Below are 22,044 nucleotides of genomic sequence, written 5' to 3' on the forward strand. Positions count from 1 at the left end.
CTGCTTTGCTATGACTTTCTTCGAGTTCTTACTCCTGGAATGAATCTAAAAAAGTCAGCCTATATACATTGCCTAAAGCCTATACATATGAAAGGGGCATAACGGAGATTCAGAGACAGTCTCTGGAAAGCAGGGTGATGATGTGGTTCACAGCCTGACTGATACAGGTCATCCTAATGCATACGGGGACTTCCCATTTATGCACAACAGGTTGTCTGCAGCCTTAATCTTGACATAATGGTGGTGTTCTGGTTGCGTTTTTTCTGATTCAGGGGATGTATTTGAGAGAAAAGAGTATGGCTCTAAAATGCCTCTGCTTGGTAGTCCTAAAAGACGGGAATAATCTCCGGGAGTTTATAGCTATTATCACTTTTAAGGTAATCTATCTGCTGCTTGGAGAGATGCCGGTATCTTCATACGTAAAGGCCAACTTGTTGCTCTGTATCTGCACGTATTCCTCACACAGGTCAGCTTGGGGCTACCAGCCGCAGGGCTGTGCAGGCACGCCGGCCGAGGGCAGCCCACGCTTTGGCTATGTGAGAAGGCTAGCCTGCAGGGCTGCTGTGCCACGCTTGCCGTGGCACCCAGTGCCACTTCCAGGCCCACTCTGTTTCTCAGTAGGGCAGTGAGATCCCCAGGGAGTTGTTGTCATCTCCCATCTGGCAACAGCTTTTAGAGGTCCCAGGTCTGTAATGTGTCTCCTGGCTCTTGATCAAAAGAAGATTTTAATGAGGGGGTCTTACCTATCCGTAGCCTGTCCACGTCCCTGTGAGGATCCATATGTGCTCTGTTGACCTGGCACAACATTGCCCATCCTGGGCTGGTATTGAAGAGGTTCTGGTTGGGCAAGAGGGTCAGTCAAGTGAAGAAGCATTTTTATCTATCAAATCCTTTGTGTTTCCCGAGTAAGGGTAATGAGTAAGAAATAAATAGGGACCACTTGCAGCAATCAGCTGTTCAGGGGAAGAAGTGTTTGGACAGAAAAGTTGAAAAAATGGTTTGTATTCCTTGGTATTCCAAGGTTGGGTCATATGTATGGCCAACTCACTTGCTCGGTCCCTGTTTCCACATCTCCATAAAAGATATTGTTCACTCTGAATTTTGAACTGTGATTAATTTTTGTTTTCAAATAGAAAGCAGTGCTATTTTTTAAATTTTAAAAAGTTGAAAAAATGTAAAATTGTGCTTGTTTCCTGTGGGAAAAAATATGCTGTATTCACAAACATTCTCTCTTTGAATTTTAACAGAAGAATGCCCTTACCAATATATTTGTATTTCAGTATATTTGTTTTGGAAAGAATATGCACTGATGATCAAGTATTTTTAATTTCAGTTAAATACATTTGCTCTAAACTGTAATAACATATTTGAAAAGCTGAAGTATTGGTCTGATCCAGAATGATTGTTCCTGCATTTTATTTTTGTGTGAAGATGCATTCTGAGCTTCTTTTAGAAGTTCTCCTGACAATATTATAAGACAAACTATTTCCTGCTATTTGCAAAAAGTTACCTGGTTTTTTTAATAGTTTACTAATTTTTTTGTCCTAATCCCACAGGCCAGCTTGTGCAATTGTGCTTATGGTAAGAACTAGTTAGTTAATATGCTGCTGTCATTCCAAAACAATAGTTAATACTCATCTTCAGGTAGCTCCTTTAAAGCCTTTTTTTTTGGTATTCCCTAAAGAAACAATCTACAGAAAACTGGATCAAAAAGTATGACTACTTGGGAGACTTTCTGGGAGGGGGAAAAAAATTCACTCAAAAGTTTTTCGTTCCATTAAAAAGAGTAATTTGGCCTTCATCCAAGTAGTGAAAAGTCATAATTTTTAAAAAAAAAAGGAAAAAAAATGAAGGGCTGCAAAGGGAAGGAAAATTGGCTTATTTCTAGCAATCTAAATCTGGAGTAATTCTATTGTCTTAATTGCTGTTACATAAAATTTACTGAATTTAATTTTCAGAATAGTTTGGCTTGTTTGTACTTCAGTCAAAGGTAGGTATTTTAATACTGTCACTTTAGTCAAGTGTAGTTACTTAATACTTACAAACTCCTTCAGGAAAGTTTAAATGCTGCATATAGGTTTCCTGGGAGGAAAGATGATTACTTTAAGTATGGTACGGTAATGAACCATTTTTTAAGAGAATATCTGCATGAAAAATAAAGCTGCATATTCTTCTCATAATAGCATATATACACATATGAAGAAGGCATTAGCTTCTAGAACATTTTTTTTTTCTGCTTATAACTTTTCTATTCAGTGTAGCTGAAATCTTCCATTTTGAAAAGGAACAACACACTGAGTTACTGCCATACTGCCATGGCACCACTGTGCCTGAAACCTGGCTTGGAAGAGTCACCTCCAGAATGGTCAGTCTTTGATTTCACTTCTGACAGATGAAGTGCCAGAGGCAAGGGTGCTGCTGATAGATGAATATCCATTCACTAAAGACAGAATGGTATCAACCGCAATATTTGGCCACGAGGTTAGCGTAGTTTACTTCGACATCCAGGACTGATGTTCAGCTGGGGACCTAAAGACAGGAAACTCCATCTACTTTTACTGAACTGATAAGTACAGTTAACTTCACTGTGAAGGCTTTTTTCTTTTACAGCCCTTTTTGATCTGAACTTTTTCAAAAAAATACATGTTTCTGATGCATGGAAGAGCCAATAAAAGCATCATCAGGAAATTTATTAATGTTGCTGCAGAACTGTTCAATAGGGGTGATAGCTTGTACTAGTGAGGAGCATTTTGAATGAAGAATAATATGTAGTACACTTGGATTGATATGCGAGTGGTAGGAGGCTCATACCAGAAACATAAAGTACTTTGTTCTCTTATCCATCACATGTATTTAATCTACAGAATGGTACTGCTCACTCTGTTCACTTTGTAAGTAAAATCCAGAGATGAAAAAAAAGATTTTTATATGGTTTTCCTGACAACAGTAATGTTAAACTGTGAACAATTTGGGATGTTTCTGTAAAATTTTGTGATATACGAGCATTCCTTTCTTTTCCTTCAATTTTGGTCAGCTTGTTCTGAACAAAAGCTGATAGCTAAACAAAAATATGACTACACTTGCTGATGTGCTGTTTAAAGCAAAACTATATTTTAACCGATCCTTCCACTGGAAGGAAATAAAGCATGAGAAAACAGCTGAATACATAGATAGAAGTAAGCAAGGTAAAACCAGAAGTCATTTTTGTAGCCCTGAACTCAGAGATTACTTAGATTGCACTGTCTAGTTGCATGTAAATTTTTTTTTTTACATTCTAACTTGTTTGCCCAGTTATGGGGGGAGCGTTTCAGACCTGGGTCATGGTGTTTAATGGGATTCCCATTAGCAAATACAGAAAATCCGGAAAAAAACGTTGCAGATAGAACAGACGTATTCAGGTCACAGTGATATCGGTGACTACTCCTGTCTCAAGCATCTTGCAGGAAACACTTTTGTGAATTCATCAGTTCACATTTCTCTGACTTAACATACAAGTGTCTTTCACACATCTCAGGTTTCACCAAATGAGATCGGTTATAAAGCATATCAGAAGATACTGCAAAATTTCAAAGGGCATATTTAAGAGGGACTGAGTTGCAGTAAACAAGTGGTAATTAAAATTAAGGAAAGAAAGGCCATGGTGGGGGAGAAAGGAGAGCAAGGTGCCACTGGAAAACAATTTTAACCTTGTTGGAATTTTAAGTTAGTAGTCCTTGGAACAACTGCTGCCTTTTTTCAGCTTGTGTAGTTAGAGTGAGCTACTTGTGCGTAGCTCGAGGCTGGTTTTTTTTATGAAAGTACAAAGAAACCCTCATCTACTGTTTTTATCTGCATCAACAGTCTGGAAATACTCATTTCATATCGCTCACGCGCAGTGAAGAATAGTGCTGAACACTAGGAGGTCTGCAGTGGAAATAACACTGAAAGTACATCATCTAAGAATACATCAAGACTATAAAATGGCCTTGCAAGAAAAAACATTCACAATTCGTTATTACATTGTCGTGGTTTAACCCCAGCCAACAGCTAAGCACCACACAGCCGCTTGCTGACTCCCCCCTGCTGCCCCAGCAGGTAGGGGGGGGAAACAATCAGAAGGGTAAAGGTGACAAAACTCGTTTGAGATAAGAACAGTTTAATAATTGAAATAAAATAAAACATGCAAAAAATTGTAATGAAAAGGAAGGTAACAGTGAGAAGTAAAACCTAAGACAAGTGATGCAAATGAAAACAATTGCTCACTACCACCCAACCAATGCCCAGCCAGTCCCTGAGCAGCAGCCCCCCAGCCAACCTTCCCCCAGTGTATATGCTGACCCCGATGCCGTCTGGGATGGGATGTCCCTTGGGTCAGCTGGGGTCAGCTGTCCCGGCTGTGTCCCCTCCCAGCTCCCTGTGCAGCCCCAGCCCCCTCGCTGGTGGGGTGGGTGAGGGGCAGAAAAGCCCTGGGCTCTGGGTGAGCAATAAGAAGAACATCCCTGGATTCGCAACACTTCCCAGCACAAAGCCAAAACAAAGCCATACCAGCTACTGTGAACAAAATTAACTCTACCCCAGCCAAAACCAATGCATACATAAACAATTCTACATATGGATTTGTAAACTGCAGTTTGGGTTTCGAGGTTAACAATCTGCTTTTGTTATAGCAGGAAAGGGTGTTAGAAGTGTAGTGTAGCACACCTGGGTCGGCAAATTGTCACTGAAATCTAAGATAATTATTTAGTAAATATCTTATTTAGAAAGTCCTGTGGAAGCTCCTGAGATGCCATGGAAAGTAATAATGTTTAGAGATGCTGAGTTAGCCACTTAGTGTGGGTTCCATATTGACTGGATTCTTGGATTCCTGTTACCATTGCCTCCGTATAGGATCTGTTTATAACTACATTGTGAACCATTTTGAGGTTTTTCTCCTCAAATAAGTGGTTATGAGAAATCATAAATACCGTTTAATTATATAACCTACATATGTTTTATTCTTGTGTTAAATGTGTGAGTGTGGTTTCGGAAAATTGCAGGCATGACTCAGGAGAATTTGAATTTGTAATCATTAAAACAATTGTTTTTAATAAATTTCAGATGCTGAAGAATTAAAAAGAGTTCAGAAAAAAACCCAACTCTCAGGCTCATAACCTGTCACTCAGAGTGGACATAGAGATCATTTGTATCTGAGGACTCTGGAGGACTTGTGTTTATTTCATGAAAATGATCTGTAGCTTCTATAAGCAAAGGTGTCATCTCCAATTATTAGTTATCAGTTTCCAGACAAGTAATTCATGTCATCCAACACTCATAGGGAAAATCCGCATTTCAGAGATCTTGATTTTTTTTAATTCTTGTTTGGTTCAATCAGAATATTGTCATATGTCCTTGTGAAAGATTGCTGTTCATGATCAGTACTGCAGAGTCCAGATCCAGTTGTATCAGGATTAGATTATGCTATGTTGTGTTATTATAGCCACTTGTCCAGTGAACTTCGCAATATCTCTGTGATTCAGAAACCTCCCTGGGTAACCTGTTCCAGCAATCATATGACCACCCTCACAGGAGAAAAAAAAAGGGGGGGCTGGGGGGGTGGAGAGGGCTTTCCTCATATCTAATTCCAATTTCTCATGTTCCAAGGATCATCCATTGTATCTGATCTTTTTGTCATGCCACTTCCAAGAAGAGTCTGGTTCCATCTTCTCTCTTCCCTGCAACAGATACCTTCATGCAGCTGGCTCCCAGCCTTTACTGGTTCACAGGGTTATTCCTCCCCCCATGGAGAACTTTGCATGTCCCATTACTGAGAGCTGTGGCAGGTGCTGTGCTGTCATTGCTTCTGCTTGGCCTCCTCCTGTGGAGGCTTGTGTGCTCGTTAATGGTGTTAATGATTTCTGTTTTCTTCGAGGCTTCTTCCTTGAGTAGGTAGCTCTTGCATTGTAAAATCTCAAATTAGGAAGAATTGGAACATGAGTTACCTGGGGATCTGTATGATCATTTTGTATTAGGTATTTGTCTTTACTACCAGAGAAGAAACCTTATTCCAATTACTCTCTAATCATAGTTTTCACTGTAAAAAAAGAAAATCTGGAATAGATTTTCGTTAGCTACCTTTTATTTCTTCATGTCATCTGACATTTACTCATCTTGATTTGAAATTTCATGGTTACAAATTGAAGTAATCTGAAGTTAACTAATTTTTTTTTCCTTTTTTTTTTTTCTGTGTGTGTGTAGTGTAATTCCTAGAAAACATCTTAAGAAAGAAGAAAGGGCAAAGAACAGGCAACTGATGGTACTACCAATAAAACTTTAGAAGTATAATAATTTCTGAGGTAATAATGTTTAAGGAACAGCTGGCTGAGTGTCCCCTTTGACCCTTACCTGTTCCTTGAAAAGGTGACGAGTCTTAGAGGAAAGGCATCCCCGTGACTAATGCTGTGTCCAGAGGGTCAGCAGCTTTTTGATTTTCTTGGGATGAAGGAAGAGGTAATTTCTGAAATAGGCAGTTTGGTCTCTTATCTTTTGATACTTACGTATGATCTTTTCTATCACTGTAGTTACTCCTTTTGTTTATAAACAGTGAAAACGCTTTCTTGTTCAGTATTCTGAAAGGTAGGTGGAAGGGAGAAGATTTGCTTTATATTCTACATATTTCTTTATATTATACAAATTCCAGTAAACTGTCATTTGTAATTTTAGGTGGATTTCCTCCTCTCCTAATTTATTGTTATTACTTTTATTTATTAGTGGAAAGGGAGTATTACATAGTTACTTCCTACTTTAGCCAACCAAAACCAGGCTTTCTGATAAGTCTCAATCAGGCTGCTGCATTGTACAGCTTCATAGATCAATGTCTCCAGTGATTTATATCTTCTCATTGATTCTAGAAAGCTTGCCGTTTCCAGACTGCGAGGTCTGTTTTCATCTCTTGTTTTCTGTTGGCTATAGGGCCTATACTGTCTGGTCAAAGGGTTCATCACCGCTGTACTATTTGTTTGATTTATAGAACAAACCAAATACTTAGAAATAATGGTCAGGGCAGGATGTCATTTAGGATTTGCAAAATATTACTGGTTTCAGAGAAGCAGTGACAGTTTAAACCAGCTTGAGAAGGTTACACAATGTGCAACTTGGTTGTATGTTTCTCACTGACTTCTGTGGGAACAGGTCTGTAGTAAGCAGCATAATCCTAATTTCCTTTTAGTAAGGTTTGAATATTTAATATTTTATTATGTCTTTGTTGACACAGAGAATTAGAGATGTAGATGAGCCTTTACTATAGAATTCTCATCAGGCTGCTGTGTTTGCATCCTCTTGTAGTACAGGCACATGTACTTAAGGCACACTTAAACTTTTACTGGTCTGGAGACACCAAGAGCTAGGTTGTTGCCTTTTTTTTTTTTTTTTTTTTTCCCTGCCCCCAGCTTTTTTTTTTATAGCCTGTCCAGCTTACTTACTTCCAGAGCACCATCTCAATTGTTACCTTTTCACAGAAATGAAACTGCATTGGTCAGCAGGATAGCACTTTCTCTGCCTTTGCTGGACTTCTAACCTGGAGAGTGTTTTGCCATTCAGCTTGAAAAAACAGCCTGCCTTTAATTTTGCAGTACATGAGGCACACAGCAGAAACTGTTCAGAAGATTCAAAAGATGGTCTTTATTTGAGGTAACACAAGAAGTACAGGATTCTAGGGGAAAAAGAAGAATAAGCGGCTCTGTGCCACTGTTTGCTGCCTTCAGCATGCTCACTCCAGAGCTTTCTGTAGGATTTGATCAACATCATGCAGGAGATACACATTCCCTCTTGCAAATCTCTCTGCCCCTTCCTGCCTCCCACCAGCAGACAGCTGCCTTTGATATTAGCAGATTTTTCACTCTTAAGAGGATTCTGTCATTCCAAAAGCCTTTGTCATCCTCCCTCTTACTTGACCCGACTTTAAGCCCAGAGGGTATTTAAGAAGCACCTGTTCGCTTTCTTGAGGGTGGATTTTCTGCTCTAGCCTTACTGTATATCACCCAGGTTGAACTGGTTAAAGTGATGGGGCAGCACCCTCAGCAAATTGCATTCCTAAGCACAATTTCTAAGGTTCATAAATGTTTTCCTCTACACTGCAGCTTTTCTAGGTAGGGTGGGAGACATATCAGCCACCGTTTTAGCCCATGCCTGAAACACTGAACCTCATTTATTATTACTCAGTAAGAGACATTTTTTTAAAATGTGAGCTCTACTTAAACACTCAAGCAGGGGTAATAGTACTATCTTGAGGCTATCTAGTGCGCATCATAATAAAACAGGATGTATATTCCTGATTGTGCCACTAGCATGCAAAGTTCATCCAATTTTGTAATTAGAAGATGAATGAGTTACTTCTTTAGGTGACTGGGATTTACTCTGAGAAGTTGCATTACTCCCCTTTCTGTAATGAAGTGTCATAACCTATGCTTTCTTCTGCCTGTCCTTTGAAATTGCTGCCCTCTAGTTTGAGCAGGAAAGGTGTCCCTGTGCAGATGTTTATTTTTTCTCCCATTGTTAGCCACATATAATTCATGTCACATTCTCTCCTAAAAATGATTGTTTGTGTTTGAATTACATCAGAGAGGTACCTTTGTCAGGTTTTTTCCCCTGAGTTCATCAGAGTGTTTTATATCAATGCACTCATCAGGGCAACTTGAAGGGAAAATGGTTTAATGGCTCTTTTACAGATGCTTGATCGTTGTACCAGTGAGTAGCAAGCAAGAAAAAAATTCCCAACTACTATATTTATGGTTCCTTTGTGATCAGCATAGCACTAATGCTGGAAACCTGGTGAAATGGCTCTTTGACACTTATGTTTTGAGGCTCAGAATGAGAACTGTTCCTCATGGTTTGTGTAAGAGTACTGAGTGATTAAGCCCATAGCTTATAAAATTGATTCTTGATTAAAGTTTTAATATAGTAATAGTCAATTTCTAAGCTAGTAAATATTTTAAGAAGACATTGTTAAAAATGTGATTCACAGTGTTGATTTTTATTTCAGTTGTGTTTATGGGGTTTAATTAAGATAATGTCTTGCTGTTAACTCTTGAAGAGTTATATTTACACAGTTACTCAGGCTGGATCAGTTCTTCATGAAAATACATATTTTTATGCTTAGACAGAGTTTGTGTTCTGTAGTAGTTACAGGAAATATATATTACTTATAGAGTAACCCAAAGATCATGAAATTATGTGCCTTTATATATAAGAATTACCAAAAAGGGACACAAAGAAAACTAAATGCTCATTAAGGGACTTCTCTAGACTCCTGTTGACACCCGTTATTTAATGTTGATTTACCTCACATTTTCCATTCTTAATCTTCTCATTAGTTGTTACAGTGCATGTGCTTATATAGTTAGAGAACATCGTTTACAAGGTAGAGACTGTACATTTCGTGTTGCACTCAGATGATAATTCACTCCGTACCTCTGTGTAGTTCTCTTTTTTTTCCCTCTTAGGCATGCTTATTGTTTTGGGCAATATTTGGATATTGCCTGCTTGTAGTCTTGATGTTTTGCTTGCTCTATCTCATTCTTTCTCTCAACACAGAACTTGGGTGCGTAATAGAGTTAGTAGGATTCGCTGTTCAATCCTATGATTTTTATAGATGCCTTGTAAAACTCAGCAGCCATAGTCCACTCAGCAGCAGCAACAGCAGCAGCTAGTAATAACCCAATCTTACTGACTCATAATAGACTGGGGCACTTCTGAAAATTTTGCCGTCAGTTTGATTCTCTCCAGTTATATATTAGCATGGATCTTAAATCAGTATTCAGGTGGTAGCTTGGTTCTTAGCCCATTATTTAGTAATTCAAATATTAGCTCTAGATGAAGAAAGGTGAAATACATTAGGCATGAACGTATGTTGGCTTTTCCACAATGAACTAACTGCTTTATATCTCAGTAGCAAAATGCTTCCATTGAAAGCTAGTGTACTCAATTTTCATTGCAACTTTTAAAGAAGAAATGCAATTTTTAAAAAATTGTTAATTATTTTATTAAAACAATCATAAGTTTCACTTTTTAAAAATCTTAAGTAGATGGAGCGGTTAAGTTGTGCATATGCTTCGGCATAGCAGCATGTTTCATAGACCCTTCATAATTCCACTTATTTAGCACTGTAATCATGTAACTAGCAACTTGCTCGGTCTTTTTTTCATTCATATACAAGCAGGATATGAAGATATTTGCATATTTAACTTCATTTGCACCTATGAGTAATGATATTTTTAAAAATCATTTCAGGAAAAGCTGTCAGAAGACAGTAGAAAATGTAAAGAAGGCATGGAAAAAAATCACACACCAGCAGATGAAGATTCAAGAAGTGAAAGCAGCAGCACTGAAGAGGAAAAGGAAAGGACAAAATTGCTATTGGAGCGTTTGAAAGCTCTGGAGGTAAGTAGTACAACAGTTTCACACATAAAAGACCACCCTGCCCCCTGCCTCATTCATTTATTGGCACTGAATCACCCTGTAGTATAAATGTAATCTTTCACAGTTCACCTGTACTCGTTTTATGGGGTATTTCTTTTATGATTCATTTACCAAGGATGAACAAGAAGCTTAGTCTTAGAACCACTGAAAGGATCCCTCTCTAATGTTGAGCATCAGATATCTTTAAAAAGAACTTCATACATTACTTTAATTCAGTTGAGACCATTTAATAAGAAAAATTGTTTTACTGGTTTTATTTTAATTATTAATATTCTAAGATAATACAGATGGTTTAACAACTGTCATAAAAACAGTGTTGCTTCATTGTAGTTTATTGTTCAACTTTTAATTGCTGGACTGCTTGCTTGGGAGAGCTCAGGTCTTTTTACTGCTAGATTGTGGAAAATCTATTTCCTTGTAGACCACGTGGAGAACTGCACACTACATTTTGAGTGCATTTCTGGAAACTTGGGATGTGCACAACAGTGCACCTTGTGATGATTCCTAACTAGAGGAAAAGTTTTAAATTTTTGTTAGGCAAACATGGACAAGGTGCAGGTAAGAACTTATTTTGTGCCCCTTGATAGAGCATGGGTTTTGATATGTATAAAAAATAAACCTGCATATTTTAATATAATTTTGAACTAGTACAAAGGCGTATTTTTAACTTACTGTTTCTGCCATTGTCTTCTGTTCAAGTATCTGTGTAGTGTTATAGGTGTGGATAAGTGAATGCCTTAAAGCAATCTTAGCGGTATTTTGCCTGTGTAGCGTCTCAGTAAACAAAGATTTCATCGCTGGGCCCATACATTTTTGGTTAAGTGTGAAGGCCCTTTTGCATCATAATTTTTATTTTGAGTTGTCCTGTGATCAAATGAAAACTCTGGATTTGTGTTCTTGAGGACTTTTTTAAAAGTAAAACGTGAACAGTTATAATCATGTTTGAATTTATGCACAGAATCTGAAACCCAAAAGGTATAGGCAGTCTGTGCCGTTTTTCTTTCCTTTAAAGTCTTAGGCTGTTTGTAAAGTAAACACATTTAATATTAATTAATTCTAATTTTGCCCTGGGAAAAAAACACGATACTAAATTTTTAAGAAACATAAAGCTCTGATAAATGTGCAGTTTACTATAGTCTTGCTTCATCTGTTGATGGTGAATGACTCTAGGTTCCTTGTGGTCTTTTATTTCCAAATATGCATGATTAGTGTTTGCTTCACCTTGTTCTTAGTCAGTCAGCACGACAATTGCAGTTCTTTATGTCCTCAGTTGATAGAAAGTTGTTCAATAACGTCACAAGCTTTATCAGTTGTAGCAAATTGCCTGGATACGTAATGTAACGTTATAGAGAGACAGAATCTAGTTCCGGAGGTCAGTGAATAGGTCTCCTCACTGATGTCAGTGTTGTGCAGTGGCTTGTTCAAAAACACATCAGTGAATGCCAGTACTTCAAGAAATAGTCTACATGAATAGTCTACGGAGCTATAAAAGTAGAAAGATGAACTGCAGTGATTAATTGTGACCCAAGATAATTAAAACAAAGTGTTGTTAATTGGGTGTTGTTTAATGTTACATATTCTTGCACTTGATTTTTCTCTTGAAGAAAATAAATTGTAATGTCAAAGACTCTATGGTTTATTAATTAAGAGACATACTTCTTTAAAGTTACGTGCAATTAGCGGTTCTAATCCTTTACTATTTGCAGAGTAATTATTCTAAATATTTTATTAATCTATATAGAAAGGAACAAAAAATTATTGTTTGTTAGTTCCTGTGCTGTGGGTGTCAGAGTCTTTAATCTTACTGTACATGATTAGTTCTTGCTGCATCATACACAATTAATAAAATCAGCAAGGCTGAGAAAGTACTTACTAAAGTTGCTACTCTCTGTGCACTGTAGAATCTGAAGACTGCCTACAAACAGAACCTAGTAAAAGTAATGGTCAAAATGTGGGAACTAATCTATTAATACCTATTAATATAATTTAATTAACATCAGCACTTTTAAGAACTCTTTTAATATCTCTTCGTATTAGTTTGTTACTCAAGTCTAGCTCCTGACAAGATGTAGCCTAGTCTGGTAGAGCATTGTAAAATTATTCCATCCTTCTCCCTATATTAATCGCTCTATTGCTAGAGTGATCTTTGCTTGAAATGGGGGACCATGTATATGTATGTATAGGTTTGAGCAAGGGGTGTAATGGTTTTATTATATAAAAATTTAGATTCAGCAGATGAGGTTTTTTTTCTGGCTAATACATTTTCTTGACTGATCACATAAAACAAAAAAAAAAGTTGGTTAAGTCTGAGCTAAGTTTCAAGTGAATGAAGTACCGAAAGAAAAAAGCTATCCACCAGCACAAGGATAAATAGGTAGTTTAACCAGTACATATACAGTATAAAAGATTTTTTAGTTTCTTTTATTTTGAATATCTATATGGGAAGAGTTACTGTTCCATACATGAAGTAAGTTCCTTCTGTTCTTCCTGGAGTACTGGCATGGTAGGTATGAGGTACGTGGTGGATTTCTTCAGAAGTTTCTGGCAATGTGAGGAAAATTGTAGTCATCTTGGACTGTTGGATATGAACCAGGAAATGATCAAATCTAAGTGTGAAAAAGGGTGAGGCTTCATTTTTACAGAAAAGTTTCTCTAAGTGGCTGCTGTATCCCTGGAGTTGTATTTAACATTTTTTTTATACTTGGGCGCTATCAGCTGTATTGCCAAATAAATTTATGTAATAACTTTTAGGGTTTTTTAGCTTCTGTTTAACATGGGAATTTTCTAACTGAACAATACAAATCAGTATAATAAAGTGTTCTTGTAGTCAGCCCAAGTGAAAGGTATCATATACTTCGATAAGACATGTATATACATATTCTCCCATTGCTTCTTTTACCTGTAATCTTTTTACAACCTTTATCATTTACAGCAAATTCTATTTCCACTCTACTGACTGATAAATACCATAAGTTTCTAATCAAATGAAACAGATGACAAATAAAAAATGGTTCGTACAATCTCATATCTCATTTTATGTAGTTGAAATTAATTGTGATTTCCTGGATATCAAAATTCCTTTGTGCCTTCGGCATTTTTAGTTGGCTGCTCTTGAAATGCCACTTAATTTACTTCAACAGTTATGATCAAATGCCTTCTAACTTTTACAAAGCAAAGAGAAAAAAAATTCCCTGATAACTTCTCTGTGTATTTGGAGTGTTGCAAAAAATGAAATATTAATGAAGTGCAGTGAATAACATATCAAGTACTTGGTGGAATTTCATTTTTTTAATCTGCTTTCATCACCAGAAGAATTGCAATTCTTTTCTAATGGTAGCCAGAAATATACAAAAAATCTAATTCATTCTGGACGTGCATCGAACCCCATACAGCATTTTCAGGTATATGTAGGTATAAACACAATTACAGTAAAACAATAATGTTATCTTTCCAAAGTCACATGCATATAAGTTGGAAATTTTTCACAAAACCTTAATTTGCCCTCCTGGGTATAATATTAGTTATTATATGGACTGTCATGCAAGATTGTGTACTATTTCTTGTTTCCAGCAAGAACAGTTTACATAGTCACAATGCACAGAGGAAACCTTTGAGAATCATCTGTATTTGAAAATGTTTGTAAAGGCCTTAAGACTGTCACAGAGCTTTGTTATCCTATGGACTATGGGCTCTCTGCCCCAATTTAGCCTTAAATGACTGAAATACAGGCTGCCCGAACACCTTAAATGACTGAAATACAGGCTGCCCGAACACCTGCATAATTGGAAGTGAATTAAACTGATATACAGAGTTAATGTCAGTCTTAATTTAAACGTGTCTGTGAAAGCCATAGTTACTTTGATTTAAAAAATTTAATCAGTGATAAATACTATGTCAGCTTTGAAGGCTTATTAAAGTCTGTCATTTGCAAAGATATTTATGCAGTGAGGATAATTCAGTATGAATTAACTATGTCTAACTGTATGAAATGTTCTAGCTCTTCCGGACTTTTCTTCTTTGCAACTTTCTTAGAAAGTATTTGCTTTCAGTTGATTATGAAGACAGTAAGCTGACTAGGATTGCTCTGAACTAAATGACCAGAGTACTTAGTTGAGGTTGTTTTGGATGATGCAGTGTTTTGCTGGTAACAAAGGGATTCTGTAACTTACACAATTTTTGTTGTTGGTGGTGGTGGTATGTCCTTTCACACACTGCATGTCCTCTCAATTCCTCAAAAAGGAAAAGGAATGTGAGTAGATATTGGTTGAAGACTGGATTCAGTTCCCATCTCAGCCTCAGATTTCCTGCATCCTGTACAGTGTATTTCATCTGTTTGTGCCTTGGTACCACATCTGTAGACGGGTAAAGAACTGAAATGTGGCATGTAGTCAGATAACTTGGGAAGCTGCCTGGTTTCCTCTGGCTTCTTCCATGTAAATGTATTCTTATGCTTTGACTCAAAGACATGGAACCAGAAACAACTCAGAGGAGAGGGCTGTAATGCCGTGCTTTAGTCTGGTAGGGTAGCATGTTTTGTACAGGAAACAAAGGAAAACAGATTACAGAAGAGGCAGAATTAAGGTTTCAAGTCTAGATATGTCTGTCCAGCTCTTAGATGCTGAGTTACCACATATAAGGAACATCTAAACTATTCTAAACCCACTGTGTAGTAAAAAAAGAGTATGAATTGCCCTTACTCACTCCCACCCTCTCTCTGTGCTGGTTTTCCTATGAAAGTAGGCACAGGATTGACCTCCCATCTGCATTTCTGAAGAGCCTATAGCCCCTCATCCCAGAAAATCACTAAAGTCTTTCATGTAAGCAGAGTGCAGGCATGCGCCCTCCTGTGAGCCTTGTAAGTTGGTCTGTATGGCAGGAGTCAGCAAGTACATTACATCATAATGGTGCACCATGCTTGTCTTATGGCAAGATGTCTGTCTGTTATGGGGTGAGTTGTGCCTGCGTTTAGGATAGGACACGGTATTTTTGCTAGAACCTATTCTGTTTCATGGCCCTATAAGCATCCCTCATTTGACCACACATGGTCCCATTCCACTCCCCTCTGTTAGGTGAGCAGTGTACCATCACCTTGTTACGGGGAATTAATGAGTTATGATTATGCGGGGGTGATGTCCACTCCTCAGAAGATATGATTTACGCACCTTAGCGTACACACAACTAACGCCTTGCTAAAAATGCAGTATTTACATTCAAATTAAAATAAGCATTGCCAACAAGGAAGTGGTTCTTCTGGTTTGCTGAGTGTCCCCCTTCCCTCCCAGAAGTTCTGCAATGGGCACGAGTTCCACTGGCCTCAAAAAATAATGATTGAAATCTGCTCACGGCCTTGCATTTTTCACCAAATAGCAAGTCACTGGGGTAGCATTAAATTGTAATCTTGAAGTTATCAAATGAAGAACCTAATCCATGTGTGAAAATCTCATTGCTTGCGGGTGAGTGAGACTCAATGAAAGTTTCAGTAAACTAAGCTGCAGTAGAAGCAGTATCTGCTAGGAAAAAGTCACAAAACCACTCTAACTGTAATTATAGAATTTTGCCCTCTTGCCCTTTGCACATCATCATAGAAATATATGTTTTAAGAAATCCAGCTTTGGGAGAAAACTCACTCAGGATAATATGCTAAATGTTGAAATATATTAGGGGGTAAATTTCTCTTATATCATCACCATTAAACAAATGAGGAAGTATGTAAAGTATTTCTGATACTGTTTTTACTACCCTGCAGAGAAAGGAAGACATATCAGTGGACTATAAAAAAAAGATTAAAAAGAAGTATGAGAAGGGTACATATTTCCTTTGAGTGGATAGAGAAGATAACTTCATTTTGAGTGGGGTGCTGGTGGGTTTTGTTTTGCTCTGACATTATTTTCCCCTTTTTTTTTTTTTTTCACATTTTTCACATACTGCAATGTAAAATTGTAAGAAAACTAATAATTGTATTATTTTCCATAGAAAGAAACATACAGTATGCAGGGGCAAAGAGCCTGAGTTTCTGAAAATAACTGTGAGGAAAAACTTCTTGTTTATTAAAGGTCAGCTGCTTCACTTTGGTTTACAGGAAATTTTAATTGCTTTAGGTAGAAGTATAGAAAAATTAGGAAACTTTAAAATATTTTGTAGCAATGTTCTAAACATTTTGTAGCAACTGGTCTTGTTCCAGCCAAGGCATTTAATCTGATTCAACCAGAAGTCTCTTCTTAGCCCAATGCCTTGGCCATCCACATAACTAGATTCATTATGCTGATCAGTCACCAGAGGCCAACCTACTTAATCCTAATTATTGGATTATTTTACTTTTAAATCTTTTCAGTAGGAGACTTTTATAATTAGTTTTCTGAACGGTGCCTAAGAACTCCTTTTTCTTTTCTTTTTTTTTTATAGCCAGGGATCAGATGATGAGGCGGGCAAAGTCTTATTTCCAAACTTATCCAGTGGCTGATAATGTATCAGCATTGACTTGCATCACTAGTTTCAAAAACAGCCCAGTTTATTCCAGCTCTTTGCTGGTAATAGTATTGGCAAACTGTTTTAGCTGTTGGAATAACTGAGTAAATTTTAAATTAAAATGAAATAAGTGCTATCAAGCTGAATGTATTCTGTAATCTGTTGGTGCTTGAACTCTTCTATTGTAGGTCTTTGGTGACTCAGGTGTTCCTGGTCTTTGAGAAGCAAATCTCATGGCTGCTACCTGTTTCTCCTTGCCTTTGTGCTCTGGGGTGCTTTCCTTTTTGCCATCTGTCTTTACCCACTCCTGCTGCAGTCTTTAAATGCACCTCCCTAGTTGTTTGTACCCTCCCTCCTGCCAGTTCCTGCCCTCATGATGTTCAGGTCTTCCACTGTGGCTTTTTCATCCATCCTACGTGCTGCCCATGAGTGCATGCAGCTGCATTCCTCATAGTTGGCACAGAGACTGAATAGCTTTCAGTTGTCGATGTGCCTTATCAGTTGGGATGTTAATAAAAACAATGTCTTCATAGAGAAGATGAAGACTGATAGAAGCCTCTTCTGGGCAGAGTGTTAACTTCAGTTAGTATATGAGGAGTATTTAAGAGAAGAGAATGTACTTCCTGCAGACATGTAAAATACTGAGGAACTAAAAGGACTTTCTTTTCTTCTCTCTACTTTTACACTTTTTTTCCTAAGCCAGTAGAAATTCATGGCAATTTCTTTTTTGGCATGTAAAAATCAAGATGATCTAGTAGGGATACGAATTTACACATGGATGTTGAAAATAGCTCTGCCCACAGGATGTAGGAAGAGTTGTTCAGATTTGCTGTTTTTCATTGCTGTAACCATTTGCTGCTATCATTAGAGACTGCCGATCCACTGTTCCACCAAACAGTTCCATCTTCTGAAGTGAGAGAGTGCTTAATATCAACAAGTCTGTACATTAAGTCATTGCCTCCATGACTGGTGGAAGAGACATAGAGGAGGCCATGTATATCTGCATTTTTCTGAACATTCAGTTCAACGAAAGCTTAAAATACTTAGTTTCTAAAATCAAACATGGTGCCTCCTGGGAATTATAGTCTTGAGTAACAGATGGTATTGTTTTCTTTTCTGACTAAGTCTAGGGGGAAAAGAAGAACATTGAATTGCATGTCCTATGAAGCACCACAGTAGTGGTTCTGAAGTTAAATGTTTTGGGTCACAATATGCAGAGCTTCTGAGTTTTTGCCACATGTTGAAAAAGTAAAAACTTTGATTGACTCTGCTATCTACTGTGAGATACTCACAAAGCAGTAATCTGTTGAAATCTGCTAGTTCAGTGAAGTGCTTAACAGAATATGCTCTGACTGGTGTTCCTATTGTATTAAATTTTAAAATTGTGTTTAATTGTTTTAAGTATGACATTGTGTCATACCCCATCAGCTACTTGTATAAAGAAAATATTGCTGCGTATCAGAATTTTTCTATTCTACACTGCTTATGCAGTCAGTTTAGGTTTTAATAAAAGTTACTAGCTTTCTAACATCAGATATTTCAGTGCTTTTATCACACACGTCAGTCTATCCAAGTGAGGTACAAGGCACGTTGGAAGGGCAGAGTGAGTAACATGCTGTTCCTGATTTGTACCTTCTCAAAGTAGAATTACAAAAAATATCCTTTTCCGGGACAGTGAATCCAACATCTTCCAGGTGGAAGAAACATTTTTAATACGCAATTTTAAATTCAAATTAGTATTTTATTCAGGATACGGTTTAGAAGATCCTTCCGTTTACCCGTAGTGTTGATTTTTTGCCTGAATTTTAGTGCACACAGTTGTGAAAATTACAGGTAAACTATTGGAAACTCAAGATATTATATTGAGCTCTGGAATTTTTACAATAAAATAAGGAGAACATAGGTAAGCATTTAATGTTTATTTTAGCACAAGCAAATGTAAGTGTATATAATCATTGTAAAACTGTAAACTCAGTTTTTTCTGTGATCTTCCAAATGCCAGTACAATAGTGCTTTTCTTACAGTTATGTACCACAGAGAAAGCTCTGTGGTAGTTACTTGGCTGACATAACAAACATTTTTTAAATAGTTCAAAGTATTGAATATGGCTACAAGAATAATGATTTGGTGCCAGAAGGTCTGAGAAATAGGTGTAGTCAGTGAAGAAAAGGTAAGTCATAGAAGTCAAGGAAAATCATCTTGGTTTTATTAAACCTGTCAGATATTCTCTATTGAAATAAATGTTAACCACGTTCTGCAGAGTCCTTGCTAAGTTGCAGTGAAGGAATCTGATCTCTCAGTCTGACTTTTATAATTTAAATAATGATAGTTTTCCAGTGCCCTTCTCCCCATGTATAGTGCCTTTTTGCACGTAATCAGTAGATAATGTAACTTACCTTTTTTAGCAATCAGGCATGTGGTACAATTGGAAATGCACTCTCCCCGCTGAATGAAATGAGATTTTCCAGCGCCATGTTATAGATCTAGGTGACTGTGTTTATCCCAACACATCTATCATTTCAGAGAGTGAGACTCAGTAGTTTTTTTAAATAGTTTCTATCAGGTATGCACTCCAAGCCCAGTTCTAAACAAGCACTTTCTGTGAGCCACCTTATTGCTCACAGTGGCACTTCTTTCAGAGGAAGGATTCGGTGTGACAGAGATTTTAGAATCATGCCTTATATTTCTAATTTACATACTAATGCATGCAATTTGGCTGACAGTAATGACAGTTGTATAGTTCATAAACTGAATAAATAGCTGCAGTTCATGTCAAACTAACATTATTAAGAAAATCCCAGTATTCTGTGGACATTCTCCAGTGGCTGCATAGGAAATCCCAATTAATTTACCTCAGCTGTTAGAGCTGAATCCCTTACAACTCTTACAGAGCAAAATAATTTATCACTTTTCATTTCTCTTTACTGGCCTTAGAAAACAATGAAACAGTAATGAGGTCTGCATGGTGATGTGCTTTTTCTTTATTTGATAGTGATTTCCTTTTTGTTTTTGACTTATAGAAATAGAGAATTGGAGATTATAGCTGGGATTCTGGACATGTATAGTTACACTCATACTACTAGAATTACTGGAGCTGTGCTGACTTCTAGCATATAAGGGTCTTGGCTTCTGTGTTGGCCATATGTTTAACGACACATGTGAAATCTATATGATTAACATACTCTTGAAATTCAATATTCACTGACTTTATTAGGCAGCCAGTTTAATAGTCCACAGCAGAAAATATTCAAACGATTATTTTTAAGTCTGCTTAATCTGTCATGGTGACTAGCACAGATTTTAAGGTTACTTATTAATATATAAAGAGAATAGATAAATCAAATGCGGAATAGTCTGACTTTGGTCCATTACATGTGACTGATTTTTACCGATGGTTCTGTAGGTAACTGGTTACTTACTAACTAGTCATTTAATTTCGGTGTATCACCAAAACAGCTATACATGGGTACAATATAACCTTGTATGTCTGGACATGTATACCTATATGCATGCATACACGTTTTAATGTCCATTTGTCTGGTTAAGATAGGCCGTGCTATTAAATGCCAAGTAGAAGAAGGGGTTTGTTTTTTCATTATATGTTTTCACATATTGCCTATCCCTGCAAGTTGTAAGTTGCCTTTCTCCGTATGTGATCAGGGAGATCCTCCATTCTTTTTTCTATTAGGCTGAGCACCTTTCCTCTGCTTCCCATATCAAAGAGCTAAGATAGGGTCTCTGCCCCAGGATAACCTGTTTAGTAGTGTGCAGCTGTCAGCTTCCCATTGAGACCAAGAACTGCCATCTGATCTTTTTGACGTATGTGCCCATGTTTCCTATGCGGGTGAAAAAATTATTAGATTGCCTAGCAGGGCTCTCCCATTGTATCTGGGATATACGGGCACATAATGCCATCTAGAGGGTAGAGTTTCTTCCCTTCCCACAGGAATACCTGTGATAATTGCTGGCCTTCCATCACATGTCGTACCAGTGCTCATTCATCTTTGTGATTCATGCATTTTCCTATTTTTCTTCTGGTTAGTATGTACTCATATGAGAACAAGACTTTGAAATTATTTAGAAGATAAATGCTAAATTAGGAATTACAGCTGTTTCCCTTTAATAAGCCTGCAGTTTTCCTTGTTGTCTTTAATCAGTCAAGTGGCCTGTTCCTCCAGAATAATCCTGACGTTAAATGCTCTGGGTCTCTAATGTGTAAGTTCTTCAGGGAAAAGTTCTTTAAAAATAGGAAGCAAGTAAGACCTAGGTTTGTCATTAAGCTTTTTGGTAAACTGTAAGAATAAGAGTACTTATGAATTGGTTACTTTGCTAGACAAAGTCCTCTGTAAAGTTATTGCAGCAACAGTTTCAGTTCAGCTGAAGAAATGGGTCTGAGGGTTGCGCGTTATGTGAGGCTGTTGTGTGTTTAGACAAAAGGAGCTAAAATCTTCTTTTCTTGTAATGCATGTCTTCCACTGAAATGCTCAGTTAGCATTTCTCTTAACAATTTTGGGCAAGCTGGAAGTGAGCAGAGACAAGCTTTACTGTGAAGAGGTCATGTAGCCGAAACAGCTAAAGTTTCTCTTGCCTTCTAATAGCTCCTTTTTATTCTTTTAAACTTTATGGGATTTGCTTCTTCAGGCCTTAGGCATGTGCCAGAGAAACACCTGCTGCCACCTTCTTGATAATTTCCTTCAGTCCTATATTGCATTTGATGTCATTATAGTTTAACTGCAGTTACCAGTAATGACAGTTGTAATATTCTTTTTCTTAAATAAGCAATAAATGTTCTTTCTGTAACCTTAAACTGATCTGTATCATCACAAAAACTTTGTTAGCCATCATAGCGTCTCCCCAGTGCTGTGCAGAGATAGCTGTTCTGTACATACATACATTCATTTGATTAAGGTAGGATGAGTGAAACAGAGAAAAAGGCCATGTTACAAGCTTTATAAACAATACAGTCTTTTTATATAGTGCCTGCCATGCAAGATCATGTAACAGAAGCAGAGTAGCTGCATGGCAAAGTTTTCATTTGAACTAAATAACCTTTTTTGAAAACCAGGGTATTGGCTCCAATAGAACAGTGCATTAGCAACCTGGGCCAGCTTTAGCAGCTCTTTACAGAACTGCTTGGTGGTGTCTTGG

General features: G+C 37.3%; 1 protein-coding gene across 7 annotated transcripts in view; it reads left to right on the top strand.

Annotated features, from left to right (window-relative positions):
* The window catches only part of NCKAP5 (NCK associated protein 5), a 245,226-nt gene that overhangs the window by 109,904 nt on the left and 113,278 nt on the right, over positions 1-22,044 (top strand). For all 7 annotated transcript variants that reach the window (XR_005829348.1, XR_005829347.1, XR_005829349.1 and 4 more), the window contains exon 5: positions 10,243-10,392. Coding sequence is in view for 4 of the 7 variants with exons in the window: in XM_040603862.1 (XP_040459796.1) it covers positions 10,243-10,392 (150 nt within the window). In the remaining 3 variants the exon portion in view is untranslated. The remainder of the gene's footprint in view (positions 1-10,242; positions 10,393-22,044) is intronic.

Source organism: Falco naumanni, chromosome 8, assembly GCF_017639655.2.
Source record: "Falco naumanni isolate bFalNau1 chromosome 8, bFalNau1.pat, whole genome shotgun sequence".
In the NCBI taxonomy this organism is placed as follows: Eukaryota; Metazoa; Chordata; class Aves; order Falconiformes; family Falconidae; genus Falco; species Falco naumanni.